At 37.1% G+C, this 19,026-nt stretch overlaps 2 protein-coding genes across 3 annotated transcripts in view; both read right to left on the reverse strand.

Annotated features, from left to right (window-relative positions):
• The window catches only part of LOC107728623 (ras association domain-containing protein 5-like), a 66,139-nt gene extending 60,930 nt beyond the window's left edge, over window positions 1-5,209 (reverse strand). The window contains exon 1 of the mRNA XM_016538875.1: window positions 4,513-5,209. Coding sequence (XP_016394361.1) covers window positions 4,513-5,170 — 658 coding nt within the window. The 5' untranslated portion in view covers window positions 5,171-5,209. The remainder of the gene's footprint in view (window positions 1-4,512) is intronic.
• Window positions 5,210-5,764: 555 nt separating this feature from the next.
• On the reverse strand, window positions 5,765-15,707 carry LOC107728638 (inhibitor of nuclear factor kappa-B kinase subunit epsilon-like). Of its 2 annotated transcripts, none has more exons than XM_016538901.1 (22): window positions 15,567-15,707; window positions 15,278-15,364; window positions 14,751-14,872; window positions 14,518-14,655; window positions 13,136-13,271; window positions 12,820-13,001; window positions 12,148-12,308; window positions 11,890-12,000; window positions 11,091-11,270; window positions 10,677-10,873; window positions 10,406-10,464; window positions 10,204-10,295; window positions 9,998-10,099; window positions 9,811-9,871; window positions 9,608-9,723; window positions 9,074-9,150; window positions 8,660-8,699; window positions 8,475-8,576; window positions 8,202-8,298; window positions 7,150-7,244; window positions 6,999-7,061; window positions 5,765-6,902 (listed from the first exon to the last, which is right to left on the reverse strand). In XM_016538901.1, the coding sequence occupies exons 3-22, from the start codon at window positions 14,862-14,864 to the stop codon at window positions 6,839-6,841; spliced, it is 2,187 nt and encodes a 728-aa protein (XP_016394387.1). In that variant the 5' UTR covers window positions 14,865-14,872; window positions 15,278-15,364; window positions 15,567-15,707; the 3' UTR covers window positions 5,765-6,838. The 2 variants fall into 2 exon arrangements, with proteins under 2 accessions (XP_016394387.1, XP_016394386.1); XM_016538900.1 differs by having other exon boundaries at window positions 6,999-7,070.
• Window positions 15,708-19,026: the final 3,319 nt, after the last annotated feature.

The raw sequence follows: 19,026 nt of genomic DNA on the forward strand, positions 1-19,026 counted from the left end.
AGGGAGGAAGATCGGGTTGTTGATGTTTGTCTGCCATTCTTGCTCTGTCTGCACAGCGTGCGTGAACGCGCTGATGACGTGTCCTGTCTGTGCGAACTGGGTGCGCAGAGGTATGCTAATACATACGTTGACAGGCAGGTAGGAAAGCATATTAAAACGCTCGGACCGAGCGTTTTGATTGGACGAACATTTCTTGATCCTACGCCTTCCACAGAATATATAAATACAGACAAATACATTTAGACCACTTAACTTAATGATTGCTATCGGGATGTGAAGAGACTTTCAACCAGCATAACAAAAAATGTTTCTGAAGACAATCACCTATTGCACCTTTAAGAACTTTTTTTTAATGTTTATGGGTGGATGCAGAGCTTCCAAAGGTCAGAAAGTAAACAACACATTACATCTACCCAACAGCATCCCTTTACCTCGTCGAGGCCAAAAAGAAAACATTCCTCTTTCTAGTATTACTGTGTGTCTGAAACTTTTAATTAAAAATCAATCCGATGTCTGACTGGCATCCATAAGCTATAATCCATCTGCAATATGGCTAAAAACAGTTTTACTCCAGTATGGATTAAACTCAAAGGCAGACAGGCAGCATCCCTCCATTTCAGACGGATATGTGCTTAATTGAGTTGGGGAGGTTGCCAAAAACCCAGCCAGATTAGACAAATAAAGCCAGACTGAAGGAGAGGGAGAGAGCAGGTAAGACTGATGCTTTGAGACAGGCCCATGCAGTGAGGGATGCTTTTTAAGACACTCAGTAACTCTGAGTCACACTAGCAGGGAGGTGGAGGCTACCTGAGGAGAACTCACTCATTCTCCTTGACTAAACCTTGAGACCTTGTTTAAACCTATAGTGACTCAGCCTAACACATATCCATCATGTAATATAATTCAGAAACAGAACTTTATAATGGTAGTACTAAACACAATGGAGCATGCCTTTCACAATCTGTTTAGCCATGCATTTGTGCAATCGAAGACTAATGTGAGGTTTCAGGTTCTGAGCAAGAAAGAGCTGCCTTAGAGGGACATTTTATTGTTCAAAGGATATTCTTTTATCACTCAGGAGATTTCATAGAGATTCCAGATATGTTTCTCATAAAAATTCCTTGAATTTTAAATGGGAGTATTGGATATACTTGGGAGGGAAAAAATGCACAAAAATGTGGTAACATCTAAATTAAGTGATTCTATCCAAAAAAAAAAAAGGTATGCAGATTGGTCCAAAATTATTTAACAACATGCATTTGACTTAAAAAAAAAAAAAAAAAAAAGTTACACCAACAAAACAAAATGTAAATGTAAGATCTGGTAGAAATAGCTCCCTTTTAAAACAACAATTGTTACTACTTTTTATAGTGTATATATATAAATAATTATAAACAATAATGTGTACTGAATACCACAGATCAAATAATCTAGGAAAAATCTGATGAGAAATGTTTGAAGTCATATTTAAATGTAATTTCTTATTGTAAATTTTTGTATTTTGGTTTCTTGGTGAATGAGTGAAGTGCAAGACTCTGAAAATATTCAGAGACTATTAAAGGGATAGTTTATCCAATAATGACTTTCTTTCTTCTGAAGAACACTATATATTCCTTTTTTTCATCAAGAAAATCATCTGAGAATCAGGCGACTTTAGCAAAAGTCTCCATTTGTTCTCTTATGAATTGTATTGTTATCTAAGAGAAACAATTGATTTTTTTAAAGAGACCTCATTTGTGATTTTTCTTTCCTTTGGGAGAGAGTAAGAGCTCAAAGGAACTGTTTATAGGCGAACGTAACCACTGATGTTCTCTGACTGCCTCTTTCATTCAGTGTGTATAATTACGGGCTGTGTGCACTAAAATGGTGATCTGTAGTAGTCAAGACGCTCCATCTTTAGCCCGCCTGCACCACCGCAACCTCTTAAATACACCATTTCCCAGCATGCTCCAAGACACTTCTAAACAAAAAAAGCAACAATTACAAACTACAATGTTGTGCTTTACCCATGAGTGACTTCTGGTCATGTGCAATAACTCTGCTAGGGGCATTTCAACATACTAGAGAAAAGAAACCAACGCTTATGGTGGAGGCATATCAGGACATGCTCTTGGAATGCTACACAAAACCCCCATGAACTGAAAATGGCAAAATTTTGAATTTGGAAAACCCCAGTGTATCCCATTCTGATTCTTACTGACAAACCACAACAAAACTACCAGGAAAAATTACACCCAACCCTGGCATTTACAATAAAGGTTGAGGAACAAGTGTTTAAAACTCCTGTGGTTTCAATGAAAATAGTGGAACTCTATGAAATGTGATAAGGAGCTTCTGCAAACACACTTTCATGGCTCAGTATGGGAGAGATACAACATTCTGCTCGACTGGCTATACTGTTCCATTAAGTACAATTCTGTTATCATTTACACACCCTCATGTTGTTCCAAACCTGTGTGACTTTCTTATGCAAAAGAAGGTATTTTGAAGAATGTTTCAACTATTTCAATCGATACAATGGACCCACTGGCTTTTACTGTATGGTCAAAAAATACTAGAAAGAAAGGCATTTTTTTTTTTTTTTTAGGTGACCTATGCCTTTAAAGGGACTATTTATAAAGAAAAATAATAAAGAAAGGACTAAGGGAGGGTTAAAGAGACGCCCAAATTTGACTTTTCACTGCACTGGAAGGGCAGAACAGTCATTGGGGTTAATGTATAATCCTAGAATCATCCCCAACTTCTAAATGACACACTCCATAAACCCCTGCAATTTCGCTGTCTGTCCCTTATGAAGCCGTTCCCTGCAGTACCTTTTCCAAAAGAGAACTGCTGACACACTGCTAACTCAGCAACACTTTACACATGCACACACATACTCGAGCAAACAGATGCACCATGTGCACACACACAAAACTAAACACACAGGCTGAACCTTATGTTCTCATGGTGCATTGTAAACTCGTTCATTTCAGATCACGGTATAGGACATTCTAGTACTGTATGAATTGATAGTATATTGATTTTGGTTCTCTTTTACAAACCTGTCCAAGGAAGTTTTATTTATAACAGAGGGTTTTGTTATAGCAGCCTTTTAAAAGCAAGTGAATTAGCTGAAATGCATAATGGGACAGTGGAGTGCAGCAACAAAGGTACAACAGCAATACCAGAGCAGAGGCAAAGCATGCAAAGAGAGGAAGCAAGTACCTCTAAACCATTAAGAAAAATCCAAAATGATTCAAACAGGGTAACTGGATCCCATTTCAGATTCTTACTTTATTTATTTAAAAGGCAAGTGTACCTCACTCACATGCTTCAAATGTTTCTCATTTCTATCTCCAGACAATCAGAGACCTCCGTGGGTGACAGTACTTCATTTAGGAAGCCCCAGGGATCTGGAGGGGGTCATCCATACCATATCCCCCTTCCCCTTCATACAACTAATCAAATATGACAAATAACGAAACAGAAAAACAAACAATGACCTCTGCTGGGAACTTCCCCCTCATTCTCCGTAAACCCTCCACATGTATCAGCATGCTTCATCTTGATTAAACATACACTGCTGGAAGTTCCTTTAACACTGGAGCCGTTCAAACAACCCCTTCAGCAGAAATGCTAGCAAAACAAACACTTGTGTACTTTATAAACACATACGTATATGGACATGCCTCAATGTATCTCTTTTCTATCAACTCCTTTTTCTTTCTTTTCTAGTCATCTCATGGTTTTGAATGCTGAACAGTTTTTTGAAGAGATTTTTGCATTAGAGATTTTTGCATTAGAGATTTTTTCCTCTTCCTCACAATTTAAACACTTTATAAAGCCTTTAAGTTTAGAGTCTTTTATGAATGCTAAAAACATACAACAATGAACATAACGATTTATCTATCTACCTTTAAGTCCATCCATCCAACCATTTATTCATCTGTATCTGTCCATCAATCCATTCAACTATATTTCAATCTATCCACCTATCTATTCATCTGTTCATTATTTATCCATCCATCCGTCCAACTATCTGTTTATCCTCGGACCACTCATCCATGCATCCAATGGATCTAACTCTCAATCCATTTGTCCATCCATTAATTCATCCATCTATCTATCATTCCTCTAACCCTTCTAATATGCACCCATTTAATCCTGCATCCATTTGTCCATCCAATATTAAATCCAAAATCTATTTTTATCTTTCTACCCTGCCAATCATTTGTTAATGCATCCATCCACCCTACATCTATCTATCTATCTATCTATCTATCTATCAGTATTTGCACATTTATCCATCCAGCCCTTCATCTGTTTCCATCAGTCCAATTCATCCATCCATTCTGCATTCATCCAACCTTCTTTCTATCTATCCATGCTTCCCTCAGACTTCCCTAATCTTCCGCCTGTTCATCTATCCGTCATTACATGCACCTTTCCGTTCAACCAACATTCATTCATTCATCCATCCCTCGGTTTATCTAAGGTCAGGTGAGGAGAGGAGAGATAGCGGTCACTTACTTTGACACTTTAGCGCAGCGCTGCTGATTTGGCGGTTGCAGGCGTCGCACCAGTCTTGGCTCAGCCGTCTGGAGATGAAGATGTGGCCCTCTCCCCTCTCTGCCTTCACCCTGGGGTCTCTCTGGTTGAAGATGGACCATGCCTCCCTCCTGAGAGGCTCGCTTCGCATCTTCACTACTCCCGACCTCGCCTGTGTCACCTTGTCGATCGCCAGTCCTTCCAGTTCGTCTGTCGGGCAGCTGAAGTTTGACCGCGCCGAGGCATTGCGAACTTCTTGTGGGGATGAAGACGCATGGATCTTTGCCGTGTCCTTCACCGAGCTTCTCCGGCTCCCGGCACTGTGTCTGCGAAATATCCCGTTATTATTGGTTGCGTTTTCTCGGTCCATGTCCACAACAGGTCCGTCCATATTACTACGTGGCGAGCCGCCACGGCTGTGTGATGCTGAAGGCGGCTCGTGATTGAATAACACGAGCGATGCTGAGACTGCGGCTCTCCCGCTGTCCATATCACTCGCTCTGTATCGCGTGATGATCTTGTCCAGCGACCATTTACGCGTGAATTTCTTCCTGTCGCTCGACTTCAGTTTGTGGAATAGTTGCTGATCCGAGTCGAGGTGGTGTTGAGCAGGGTGCTGTCCTAAAGTGACGGACGCCATTTCGGCTAAGAGTTGTATGTGGGCAGAATATAAACTAAATTGAAGCGCCAGCGGCGAGAGTGTGACGCGCACACTGAATCAGCTGCGCGCTTTAAATGTCACTGGCTGCGCGAACCTGCCCCTCACAAAGCAATGATTGTCGCTCACTTCTGTTATTCCACTAAACAGTAGAAGAAAGAGAATTTTAAAAATGCCAAGGCTGCCCTCACAAACTCATGATTTTGTCGATCACTTCTGTTATTCCAATTAAATATAATAGAGAAGTTTAAAGGTGCCATGAATAAACGTTGTTGTCACTGTTTATAAGAATCTCATATACAACTCTTATTTAAAAACATTTTTTTTTTTACATTTATTTTGTTTAGATGAATAGTCACACCCGGATCGCGATCGCGGGGCCCCCTCATGGAGATTTGCTTAGGGCCCCCCATAACGTAAACATGCCCCTGCACATTTCAAATATGTTATTTGCATTATTGTGCATTTTTATAACTATTTATGCTTTGTTATCTATATTATATATTAACATCTGAAATATACATAAATACATTAAAAAATATATATTTTTTTTAAATAAAAAATGATTTTCACCAATTGTGTTCATATATTTATTAGCGCCATATATAGTCTGTCAAGTATCACTTTACATTTAAAGGGTACCTCTTACCTCACAATACAGAAGTGAAGATGTTAAAAAAAATACAAAACATTTAACACGCAAGTTTACAAACTGGCAAAAGGAAAATTGATAAAATTCCATTTTAAGTCAAACATATGCAAGCTTTGACATTGAAACAAAGCGTGGTCTCTGTAAGGTCACCATAGTTGCCCCAGGAAGAGGAATTCCCCTTAACTCACACTCTGTAATGTGCCACAAGAACCCACCAAACACATCATTCACTTTCCATATTGTAATGATCTGTAACACAGCAAGGTATAAGCCTATTGACTCTTGTCAGTATTTGCAGGATAATATTTGGAGTCATTTGTACAGTTCACACATTTTTCAAAGGCCCAGGTAAACATTGTCAAATAAACAACAAAGCCTCCTCTAGAGCTCCATGCTGTGTGATACTCTGTTGTGATCAACAGACTAATTAAATTAGTGCAATTGCAGTTATCTCTCAAAAACGGAATCAATTACAAAGCAGACTGAACTCTTCTCTCTCTATCCCATGACTGTGCAATAATTACACCATTATTGTCAGCTGAATGCACTGTGCCATCAATATTTAAGTCTCATGAAAACTGCTGTAGTAGTTACAACAGATCTATATTTCTATTTTCTTGGCTGTTAAAGTCAATACTACTAGACTGCATGAAGATAAAATGCAGTAACTACATGAACACTGAATCTGAGAAATACGACTTTTGTGATTCATATCAAATCAAAGTGCAGTTTTAAACACTCCTGTTTTCCTTTAATCTGTCACAGGACAGTTCAGGGACTCGAGACCAGTCATAACTCAATTTGCGCTTTGCACATCAGTACACATCATGTAATTTCAGTTGCCTGCCCTGGTAACAGCCATTAAGCCATTAATCTGTTCTTTATGGTTTGAGAGGTTCAACCAAGGACATTTTTTCAGATGTTTTCTTTTGCTTTCCCTTTAGCTCACAGATTCAGGCTCTGTAAATATAAATATTGCTGTGCATTCTTTGAGGTCTTCATGGTCTGTTGGCTTGAGGTACTTTTTTCTCCAATGGCAGTGTAGCGGTAACTAACGCAAGGCTTAAAAAGAAGATGCCTTGTTAAATTTGAAAGGATTTTCTACACAAAAACATTAGTTGTACACAAAAACATTCACAGCTAAACACTATACAGTACCTTTCTATCATGTTGTTGTTATTCTGTAGCTCCCGTGCCACAGCCTCCATCTCATCCTTTAATCTGTTCATTCTGGAAACAGTTTTTTTTTTATTTATTTTTTTTATTTGGAACTGATAAATGCTGTGTTATCTTCAATGCAATGACATACTTGAGAATCATGTGCTCATCATCTTTTTTCTGTCCATCCACCCCCACAGCTCCTACAGGCTGCTGGAGAGCTCTAAGCACAGCTCTGTCCAGAACCTGCAAAGATGGAGAAGAACGTGGTCAGGACTCTGGATGCTCCATACTGTATCCAAGCTTTTTGTGGATCAGGAACTGTATAAATGTCTGACTTCAGAATAGTTTGTTAGGTTTAGGCAGAAAGATATGTGAATTATGAGCAGGAATTAAGGAGAGGATCATACCTGATAATTAGACTCTCCTTACTTATTTATGAATTAATTCTGAACTGAGATATTTACCCAGAGAGTTTGCACACACAAAAAAATAAACCTCATAAATTCATAATGAAATGTAGCAGTAGTTAAAGTCAAAACTAAGGTCAAAATAAACAATAACCACTGTGAAAAATACAAATCTGCCCTTAGACATTATTTCCAGATGAGCTTGAGCCCAGAGTTGGTCAAAAAACTAATTTATTGTGCAATTTTAACAGAGGCTGCGTGAGGAAAAACAGAGAAATGTTCACTTGTGTGAAGTCTGTGAAACACAAAATTTCTCTAACCTCCTCAGGGATAACTTATGCCTGAAAAGGGCTGAACAGCCATGATTAGGCAAGTTCTTATTGATTTGAATAATTATCATTTAAAATTGGAAGTGATGCAAGTTCCACTTGAAATTAATTTGACTTAAAATTCATAATGACTGTGCACAAGGCAGCATAATGAGAAATTTAGCTGTAGTCATGCTATACAACTAAAGTCAACACAAATAAGGAGAACTACTGTAAAAATGTAAATTCTGCCCTCACAGACATTCTTATCTTTGGGATTGAGCCCAAAGTAAGCCAAAATTTTATTTGCCAACTAATTTGTTGTGTAATTTTTACACTGCCTTGTTCAACTTTGGACAGAATTAAATCACAAAGTGAGTCTCTGAAACACTAAATTTACCTAACCTCCCCAGGGACAACGTGTCACGCATGAATAGGGCTAAAGACAGACGGTGTGTGTCTTTTGTGGAAAAAAGAGAGCTGACCTTGTTCTGCTGGGCCTCACACACATGCAGATCCCCCATCCTCTGGCGGAGGACAACTCCAAAATGCTCTAGACTTGCCTGCATCTCATAAAGAACCCTGCAGAAACAACACTCACATGGTCATCTGCATATGTTGTTCTTTGACTGCTTTTTTGCTGCTTAGACAAAACACCTTTGCAAGTAATAAAATGTGTATCAAATATGTTTGACATTAGGGCCCATACATAATGTGATTAAATGGTGTATTCCCAGTCCATGTGACCTCTGTCATACCTGTTCCAGCTGCCAGCAGCCATCAGAACATCCTGGTATTTCTGCAAACAGTCATCCTTGAATAAACTCTTGACCTTCTTTATGTATGAAGACAGATTGAGCCTGAGCAGAAAACAGTCGTTTCTCAGTTTAATCACTGTGAGAACGGGCACTGATTCAAGATGCTCCTGGTGTTTAATACTTACTTCTCAAACTTGTGAATCTGTTCGTCATTGTAGCTAAGCTCTGGGACAGAAAGAGAATAAATTAATAGCAGTCAAAGCAGTCATTTGAAAACCTCAACCCAACACCGTAGTTCCTTTTTTTCTGTGCGACTGCTCAAGATAAGCACTATTTTAGCTGACTGGCTTCTCTGCAGCGTCATATCTAACATTATCAATGCAGCCAGGCATATTCTTCTGTCTCCATGCTTGCCTGTCTGGAATGGTCCGTACTGTCAGATAAGGCAGCACAACAGTGCCTCCCTTCCCTGCAGCGCAGTACTGAGAACTAATCTGACTAATCTCAGCACTGGCTCCACTCATCAAACCCCCAATGTAGATTCATCTGTAATTTGTTGTGTTATATTAATATGAGAGAAAAAACATGCATCCAATTACTTCCTGTCATTCTGTCTTTGCAATACTGCTGATGTACTGCAACAATCTTCCCCAATAAAACCTCCATCTTCTGGATGCTGCATTAAGAGGAAGAAAAACCTATTTAATTATTAACACAGGATTAAAATTTATTAAATGCATTTTATTTATATGCAAATGTATAGATTTTAATCAACCATTTGAAGCATACATTTTTTTTTGGGAAATAATTTATAATTAACGAATGCTTGCATTTTTGTTTATGTTATACATGTGATAATATGTGATGTTTATTATTGAATTCAATTTACAGAACGAGTTAAATCAACATTTGGACAAATGCTGTGCTGAAATGTTTTACTATGTTATGGCACTGCAAGATAAATGTTATCTATAGTTTTTAAGTTTATTTTCAAGGTTTTTCAATAAAAATAAAATAAGAGAATTAAGGAAAATCCCTTGGCACCAGGATAATGATTTAATACAATGATGAATATGTTTGAAAATAGTAAACTGTATCATTTTCCCCCAAATGATCCTAACAGGTTGTGTTACCTCTTATCCTGGGCCAGTGTCTCGGAATGTTTAGACAGCATCACATGCAAATGCTGTAGTTGATTCTGGAACTCTCTGACTCCACTGCCATATATCCGCTGCAAATCCTCTTCAATCTACACACAATGATAAACCTCAAGGATGCAAACTATTGTGTTCTAGTTCATTTATTCAATATACATTTCACAAAGCACAACTCTTACCAGTGGGAGTTTTTTCTTATTGTCTACAAAGTCTGGAAACTCATGCGCAAACCTCTGAGCACTGGTTGGGAATAATCAAGAGACATCCATCACTAAATACCTTACTACATATAATGCTTATTAAACTAGAGTAAGCATTAGATTCATGAACACAAATTCAGTCAGTATCTCACTGGTGGGTTCTTACAATAGATGGAGATGCTCCGCAGTGCTGATAGAAGAAAGCAGCTTCATATTCACCATGGCAATCCTGTGTGCCACATTACTGCATTCAAAACCGGTGTTTTCACTGAAAAGTCAAGAATATTGTTATTGGACACACTAAAATGTCAAGATCAGGTTCGGTTTTCTTGTGGCAATATAATCACTCTATGTGCTTATATAAGAGCTCACATGTAGCTATAGAACCCCTGCTGAATCAGTTCCCTGTACTTCTGGAGTGAGCGGGCTATCCGCAGGTACTGATGGATGACCCCGACAATGGTCTTTAGGAGGAACGAAAACAACAGGACACAGTGTGAGGCTCAGGGATAATGATGTTATAAATGTTCACCAAAAATAAGCACCAGAGATAAAAACAAAGAGGCTTGCTTACCTTGGAGAAGGTGTAATCTGCCATGACGTCAAACTTTGTGGGCATCGCAGGGGCCTCAGCTACAGAAAAAATGAAAAAAGAAGGGATGGCGGAAGAATAAACAGAGACAAAGTTACCTCTGTAAATGTTACCAATTTATTTGTGAAAATACATAAACTAAATTAAACTGAAAAACATAAACTTGAGACTTCAGGGTTTATAAAATGGCTCATAAACTTGGCATTGTGACATCATGCACACACACAAAAAAAAACATTTATTATGACCGTACGTTCTTTGTATGGATGGCCTACTAGTTTCTCTGGTCGTCGGCTGATGAGAATGATAGGGCGGTCTGGAGTGGTAAGGGGAAGGTTCACTACTTTCATGCTTGGCTCCAAGATGAGAGGATGACCCAGAAAAAGGTACTGTTGAGCTGCCAGTTCAATTCCAGTTTGGGCCTGAACATCCTCAAACAAGATTGAGACCCTTGAGGATAACAACAACAAAATATTTTGGAATCACTGTGAAAAGTAATTCAGCCTTATTCATACTTATATATAAATGTAGGTAATAATTTTTAATTGATTTTAAATGACCATGTGGGGACCTACACCCAAATGGCATCTGTATTCAAAAAAGGAACCAGAATTTCCATGTACAGCAACCTAAAAATGAGAAATCTCTTCTCGAGGAGCCCACATACGTGTTATGAAAGTGGATGTAGATGCTGTGTGCTGTGGCTTGCTGGAGAGAGAAGATGTGGACCGTGATGCAGTGCAGAATGTCAGTGGTGGCAGCAAAGAACTGGACGAAGCCCCAACACTTCTCTTGATTGGCCTCTAGTATGCTGGCCAACACTGGGACCAGCTGGGTCTTTAAGCCTCTGCGAAAAAAACAGAGCCGTTGGTCATGTGCTACCAAGAGGCTTCAGCGTTCAAAGAACTATCAAGGATTTATTTCAAGGATGTTATTCATGATGAATAAAAGCATGAAACTTAAATGAGTCACAATATATGCCTATTTTTAATTTGACATGAATGAAAACAATCCAATGAGCTGTTATATTGTGGATCTTGGTGTTCATCATTAAAAATGTCCAGTAGACAAAAAACTAAGGCCAACATGAAAATTAGACATGACTTAGGACCTTAAAGACCCATTCACACAAAGAACGATAACTATAACAATAGTAGTGTCCACACTGACAGATAACATTGTTTATTATATGCATGAGCTGCAGTTATGCAGTTTTTATTGTTCATTGGCTGAAAAAAAAAAGTTCCTCTAATAGAATTAGAATGATTATTAAGACTTTGTAGTTATATAGTTATCATCCTTGGTGTGAATGGCCCTTGATACAGTATGACACATTGAATGAATGGTATTTTTCTCTAGCATATAAATTAAATATAGCTGTACTGATTGAGGTCCATATACAATTTCCTTGCCAATACTGTCTGTCCACAAAGTTTTTAACCACACTTTTGTATAGAGAAACTCACTCTGAAAGTTGACAGCAGTGTGGCAGTCGGTAGCTCCATTCAATGGGTCCGTCTTCCACCTTCTGCACACCTGCTATGGCTCCCTCTGGCTTCTCTGTTGTGATCTTGTACCTGGGGAGAGCACCAAAAGTCACCGAAAATAGCACATAAATAAGCCTAATATAAACAGTAATGTATCACAAATCATCATTTACAATTATGATGTGTATATAATTTATTATAATAAGTTAAATTAAAACATTTACAGGTGAGACTTACATGATTTTCTTGTTTCTGCGTGGGCCTCCATATGGTATAAAAGGAAGACTGCCAGTGGCAGCATGGTAGAAGGTGACACCAATGCTCCACAGATCCACAGACACACCATAAGCTTTCTGTTGGGGCTTCTTCAACACTGCACGCTCATACATGTCCGGATGCTGAACCACACAAGTTATTATGGACAAATCAGACACATTATTATTTGTTATATTTAATACATAATCCAACAGACCCCTTATCCGATTCTGTCACTGCTTGCAGATCAATGTCACTTAATTCCTGATCTTGCTGCTCTAATGCATTAGTACTGTAAGAAAGGTATTTCCTGTGGCCACGAAAATAACATTTCTTAGAGCTTATATGAAATTACACTGAATGTTCGCTGGACGAACAGAATAGTTCATTGTAATATTAATACTGCTACATAAATCATTATAATTAATTGTAATTATTTATATACATTTCCCTTTTGAGCTAATTTGCTACATCAGATAATATGTTTATTCACAGACAGATTAAAGTAACCACATCAAACGCCTGTGTACATTTCTGATAAGCAACTGCACGTGCTGTATTTTCTGTGAATCACTGAATACAGAAAGTGGCACCTTTTGAGTTTTGTTTTCAACATTAACCAATGAAAGAAATTAAACAGCATTTCCTCCTTACCAGATATTCCTCTGTGCCATATATGGACACAAACTTCTCATCGTCCTCCAACTCACGAGCAGCACCGAAGTCCGTCAGCTTGTACACCGAGCATCCATCCTCACCCACTTGCCTCATGATATTGCCAGGTTTGATGTCCCTGTGCACCACCCCATTCTCTCGCAGGTGGTTCATTCCTTGGACTGAATATGACCAAATAGTAGAAAGACAAAATCTGAGTAGAGCTCCATTTAGCCACAGTAATGCCTCCCAACAGGTGCATGAGTAATGGAGTGGAAACTGATTTAACTACTTAATTTCCTCTGTTGGTTCTTACCCACACACTGTAATACGATGAGGAACTCTGACTCAGGAAGTCCAAACGCATTCTCGGGCTCCTCTAGCAGGTTCAGCAGGCTGCCACCTGAACAGAACTCCATCACCAGAACCTTCTGCTTCGGGTTCATATGCATCTGACATGCACAAGAATAGAAATGAAGGCAGTGTGTTGAAAATTCACCTCTCAGATCTGTGATCTATTTTTGGTGGGGAGTCAAACAAGTTTAACAGAATGTATGGAAATGGGGTATATGTTGAATGTCACCTGCTTGTCTGAGAAATTGTTAGCCATATGAACTGATTACAAACTAGTTGTTTTTATTGTTGGCGTTTTATTCTATTTTAATATCCAAGGGTTAGTGAAAAGACTAAAATAAAATAAATTAAAAATGTATTATTAGTATTACTATTAGTAGTAGTAGTAGTAGTAGTATATTTTTATTGTTTGGAGGTCAGTAAAAACTATTATGCTCACCAAGGCTGCATTTATTTAATCGAAATACAGTAATATTGTGAAATATTATTACAGTTTAAAAATTATCTATTGTAAAATGTTAAAATGTCATTTATTTATGTGATGTTAAAGCTGAATCTTCAGCAGCCATTACCTCAGTCTTCAGTGTCACATGATCTTTCAGAAATTATTCTAATATACTGATTTGTAGCTCAATAAACATTTCTTATTACCAATGTTTTGTTGAGACCATTTTTTCAGGATTCCTTGATGAATCAAAAGTGTGTTTATTTACAAAAAGCATTTGTTTAAAATAGAAATATTTTGTAAAATTCTAAATATCTTTACAGACTCTCCAGTTCCTTGCTCAAAAAAATTATTTCAAAATAAAAGCCCAGACATTTCAACAGTAGTGTATATAAATGCTTTCAATACAAATGGTTGCAAAAGTATTATGACCCTTATTTTATGCTATTTCTAACTGTAAAACCATACAATGAGCTGTGTACTAAAGTTTAATAATTATCAAATTGGGTAACACTTTAGTATAGAGACCAGTTCTCGCTATTAACCAGTTGATTATTAGCATGCCTATTATTAACATATTAGCTGTTTATTAGTACTTATAAAGCACATATTCTGCATGACCATATTCTACATCCCCAATCCTAACCAATACCTAAAGTTAACAACTACCTTACTATTAATAAGCAGAAATTAGGAGTTTACTGAGGCAAAAGTTGTAGTTAATGGTTTGTTAATGGCGAGAATTGGACCTTAAAATAAAGTGTGACCAATAGTTGGCCAAAAATATCCCTGACATAATGCATCATGAGAAACTCAAACATCAAAGTACCATCTGAAAAATCAGCAGTACTGTGGCTGGAAAATCTTGAACAGCGTCACAAACCACATCAGAAACGTACCTCCTCCACAGCAAAGAGTTTAACAATGTTGACGTGATTGAGTTTCTGCAGCACCTCAAACTCCCTCAACTGAACTTCGTACGGCCTGTTGTAGCTCACCAAGTTAAAGACCTTCACGGCAACCAGCTCACCTGTTTTCTACACCAATATAAAGTGTCATTTAGCAAAGTATGACCTGTCTATGACCTGTTTAAGTAATGAAAATTGGGAAAACTGTAATAATGATAAAGTACTTTGTTTCGTGCTTTGTAGACGCTTGCTGTGGCCCCTTGACCAAGAACATCATCCAGCGACCAAAGGTGGTTTGCTGTACTTATGGTCATTGTGTTGACACAAGCGGATGACATGATCGGATCTGAGTATGACAGAAAAACAATCAAAGCTTCTCTAGTAAATATTTAATGCTAAATTTCGTTCAGGATTACCTGTCCTTTTTCACAGAATAATTATACATATACATACATACACACACACACACACACACACACACACACACTGTATATTCATGCCTACTGTATGCTAGACTGAACTTTTTGTCTATCTCTAATGTCATATCATCCTCCTGAGTTGATACCTGAGTTCATGTAATATGTTAATCATGTTGCCAATGAACTCCTGGTTATTACCTTCAAACAGTATGTCAAATTGAATGAAATTAAGATTTAAGTGCTTTATTTTTAGTTCTAAAAATAAGGTAAACAGAATCAAGGTACGTATTTTTCACATCCAACCATTGTTGAATTAAGCAAAAGTGACTCACCGGTTTGTTTCTGAACACAATACGCCTCTAAAGTCACTCACGTCACAACAGAGGCGTCAAATAAAATCCATTTCCTTTCTATATGACCTGCAAACACGGAATATATTTAAACATCATCATATTTCTCCAAAGATAAGCTATAATTTTTATGGAAAGACGTTGTGTGAACTGCCGACAGTCTAACGTTAGTTACTATGAGGATTTCCCCTTCATATCATCATAAACAATCATCGGTATCGTCATCACTCTGACTGACAACACACGAAACCACAAAAACAAACCAACCAACCATTTGTGTGTTTGATGACTGCGCATTTTCCACTTTTATCCGAATTTGTCAATCCCTGTGTGTTTTTTTCTGTGGACTAATTACACCTGCAGTCCTGTATAAGTTATGAGAGCAGCTCGACGGAAACCAGTGTCACCAGCAACTTTCATTTCTGTCAGGAACTTCCTTGTTCGGTGCATCGCGTTTGTGTTAAGGGTACTGGTGTATTTTTCTCTTAACATATGTTTTAATCTGAAAGTTAGATAGAAAACAACATGAGTTAAAATATTATGTTGTGGGCCATTTTACGTAATTTATATGCAAACCACTAACCATTTTAGTCCACCATATTAAAAGTGACAATAAACCAAAAATGGATGTCGCCCTCTCGTGGACGGAATTTAAAATAGCTAAATAATGCAGAAGGGCAAGCATAGGCTAAAAAAAAAAGCATTTTTGCCTGACGTCTGTTCAAAAGCGTAACGTAAGACACAAGGAAATAACTTTTACCTAGATTTGCATATTTTAGTAAATTCTTTACAAAGCTTTCCTGGATTTCTTTAGAAAAAAAGATGAAAAGATGCCCATATTTTCTGCTAAGGATCAATTATTTGTTTATTTATTTATTTGGATCCTCATTAGCTATGCCCTAAAGCATTACTAGTCTTCTTGGGGTCCACACCACACTTAACATTCATACATTATTACATACATTAAAAAATTAAGAAAATAAAAAGTTAAATACATTCTCCACATTCCAAAGCATCTCTATAAACATTTCTTCCACCCTTTTTAATATCTATAACACCTACTATATAAAAAACGTATTGCTCATTCAATTAATTCCTATATCTCAAACTACTATAAGTACAGAATTCCAAGGTGTGCTTTTACCTGCCTTTTAAAATAAAATTTTTGTGTTATCCTAATTAATGACAATGGTAAAAGATTCCATGATTTCATTGCCCTAAATGTTACTGTACGTTTAAGAAAATTCGTTTTCTTAGGGAGTAGAAATCTACCCTCTGTTGCTCGTCTAGTGGCATATTCATGTGACTGAATGTTAGATTGTAATTGATTATACTCATCCAATGGAGTTTTAAAATGTAAAACCTTCCATGTTGATAACAGTGTTGCAGCAATCATCCTATCTTCCACTCTTAGCCATTTAAGATCAAAGTGCATACAATTCATATCCATACCGACACTGGAGGATTAATCTGATATTCTAATCTAATATTATTTTCATTATATCAAACGTAAAATATTGTCTACATCTCCTTACTACAGCTACCACCCTTCCCATTCTCTTCAACTGTGTTCTCAATATGCTTTGACCATGACAATTTATTGTCCAGGGTGATACCCAATAGTTTTGCTTCCTTAACTTGCTGAATAAGTGTTTTATTTATATATAATTTCAGTTCCGGTTTGGACCGTAGAGAAAAATTTGACCCAAATACTCTACTCTTTGTTTTAGATGTATTTAGTATCAACTTGTTTTCTAAAATCCACTTTTCTATACTCTCCAACTCCATTCTATTCAAAATAGCCGTCAATTCAACCGACGTTTGTGCAGATGCATAAACTGTTGTATCGTCTGCATACATTGTTAATTTAGCACTTCTTAATACCAGATATAAATCATTTGTAAAAATGGAATACAAAAGTGGTCCTAAACAGCTCCCTTGTGGAACTCCACATTCAATTCCCCTTCTATCCAAATAACTTCCATTAATAAAAAAAAAACTCTGTGATCTATTATCCAAATAACTCTCCATCCAAACAATTACTGGTGGTCTAAATATATAAATCCAATTTTTCCAAAAGAAGCTTATGATCAGTAAGGTCAAATGCAGCTGTAAAATCTAATAAGACTGCTCCACATATCCTTTTTTTTATACAACCCTCGATACCAATCATCACGTCATTTGTGCTAAAGCTGTGTCTAAAGCTGTCCTTTTCTAAAAGCATGCTGATAATTTGATAACAGATTATTCTGTGATACATAATAATCTTGTAATTTGATCAAATACTGCCTTCTCTAGGATCTTACTTAACACTGGTAACACACTCACCGGGCGGCTATCGGAGCCACTAAATTGTATTTTTTTGTCTTTAGTCAAATGCATAATTTTAGCTTCCTTCCAGGCCTGTGGAAATATTGATTGCTTAAGACTCATATTATCTTGTTGTTGCAACAGTTCTTTATAGAAGGCTTTCTGTTGCTCCATCAATTCACACACCTGTTCATGTGTGATGTACTGTCCAGTCTTTCTCTTCATCCTTACGACCAGCCATGCTTTCCCACATGCAGGCAACAGACACAAGGTATAGGCGCCGATCTTTACTTCACTCCGCTGCGCTTCAAAGCGATACAATGTATCGTAGAGTTAAACGTCTATACCTTGATGTAAAATCGTTTTATATTTGATTTTATGTTTGATTTTTTTAACGTCTTCTGGAGTGAGATCAGGCTGGTAAAATTGCTTAATGCTAGCCACTGTAACAAGAGATCCATGCCCAGTTATATATGTAAACCAAAAAAAATCAAAACATTGGCAAAAATAAAAATTCAAAATAAGTGTTTACAAAAATAAAAAATAAAAGTAGGATTTTTTTTCACAATTTACACCTTTTTATTCAAACAATCAAAAAGATGTTTAGCAAGCATGTTTTATTTAAAATGAAAAAGTGACTGGCAAAATTGGGAAAAAGATCATTTTCAATTTTTTGCACATTTTTATTGCAAATAATCAAATACACATTCAGCAAGCAATTTTTTTTATTTAAAAATGTTTACTACAAGAACTACACGTGGAATTATAGAATGTATATTTGAGTGGCAACTACAGTGGTAACTGTACAATATTGTACCAAAAAGAAAAAGAAAACCACAAACAAATTATGAAGAAAAAGAATGTACCTCTGTAAATGTACACTATTGTATATACAAAGTACATCTGAACACAGGTTTCTCTGGTAACAGATATCTGAATGGACAACTATAAATATATCTGACAAGACAATTCATTTTACGGTCTTGTTTCAATTGGACAGGAATTACATTTTAACAATAGTTATGATTACAAATAAAGAAAGAAAATCACCCTCACTTAATTTGTTCACAAACATACAATGCAGATTCAAGTGTATAATGATTGATTTCAGTTTACTCGATGAAAGAAAACAGTATGTGTGTGTAAATGGAGGCCTCGGCCAACAGCATACTATTAACATTAAACACACACCGTGAGTTTCCTGCTGTCATTTGCATGTAAAAGTCCCGCCCACAAAAAACTCCAATAAGACAGTTTCCAGTTGCCTTTATGAGGTATCAGGAACAACACACACAGAATACTTCCAATCATTAACACATGAACAAATGTAACCACCTGTGAAGACGTTTTCAGAACACGACAACACATTCAGAAAATAACACGTAAGGAAAAGGCTTGTCCTCAAAAAAATTCTGCGCTAT

This window comes from Sinocyclocheilus rhinocerous, unplaced genomic scaffold, assembly GCF_001515625.1.
Source record: "Sinocyclocheilus rhinocerous isolate Xijiao unplaced genomic scaffold, SAMN03320098_v1.1 scaffold757, whole genome shotgun sequence".
Lineage (NCBI taxonomy): Eukaryota > Metazoa > Chordata > Actinopteri > Cypriniformes > Cyprinidae > Sinocyclocheilus > Sinocyclocheilus rhinocerous.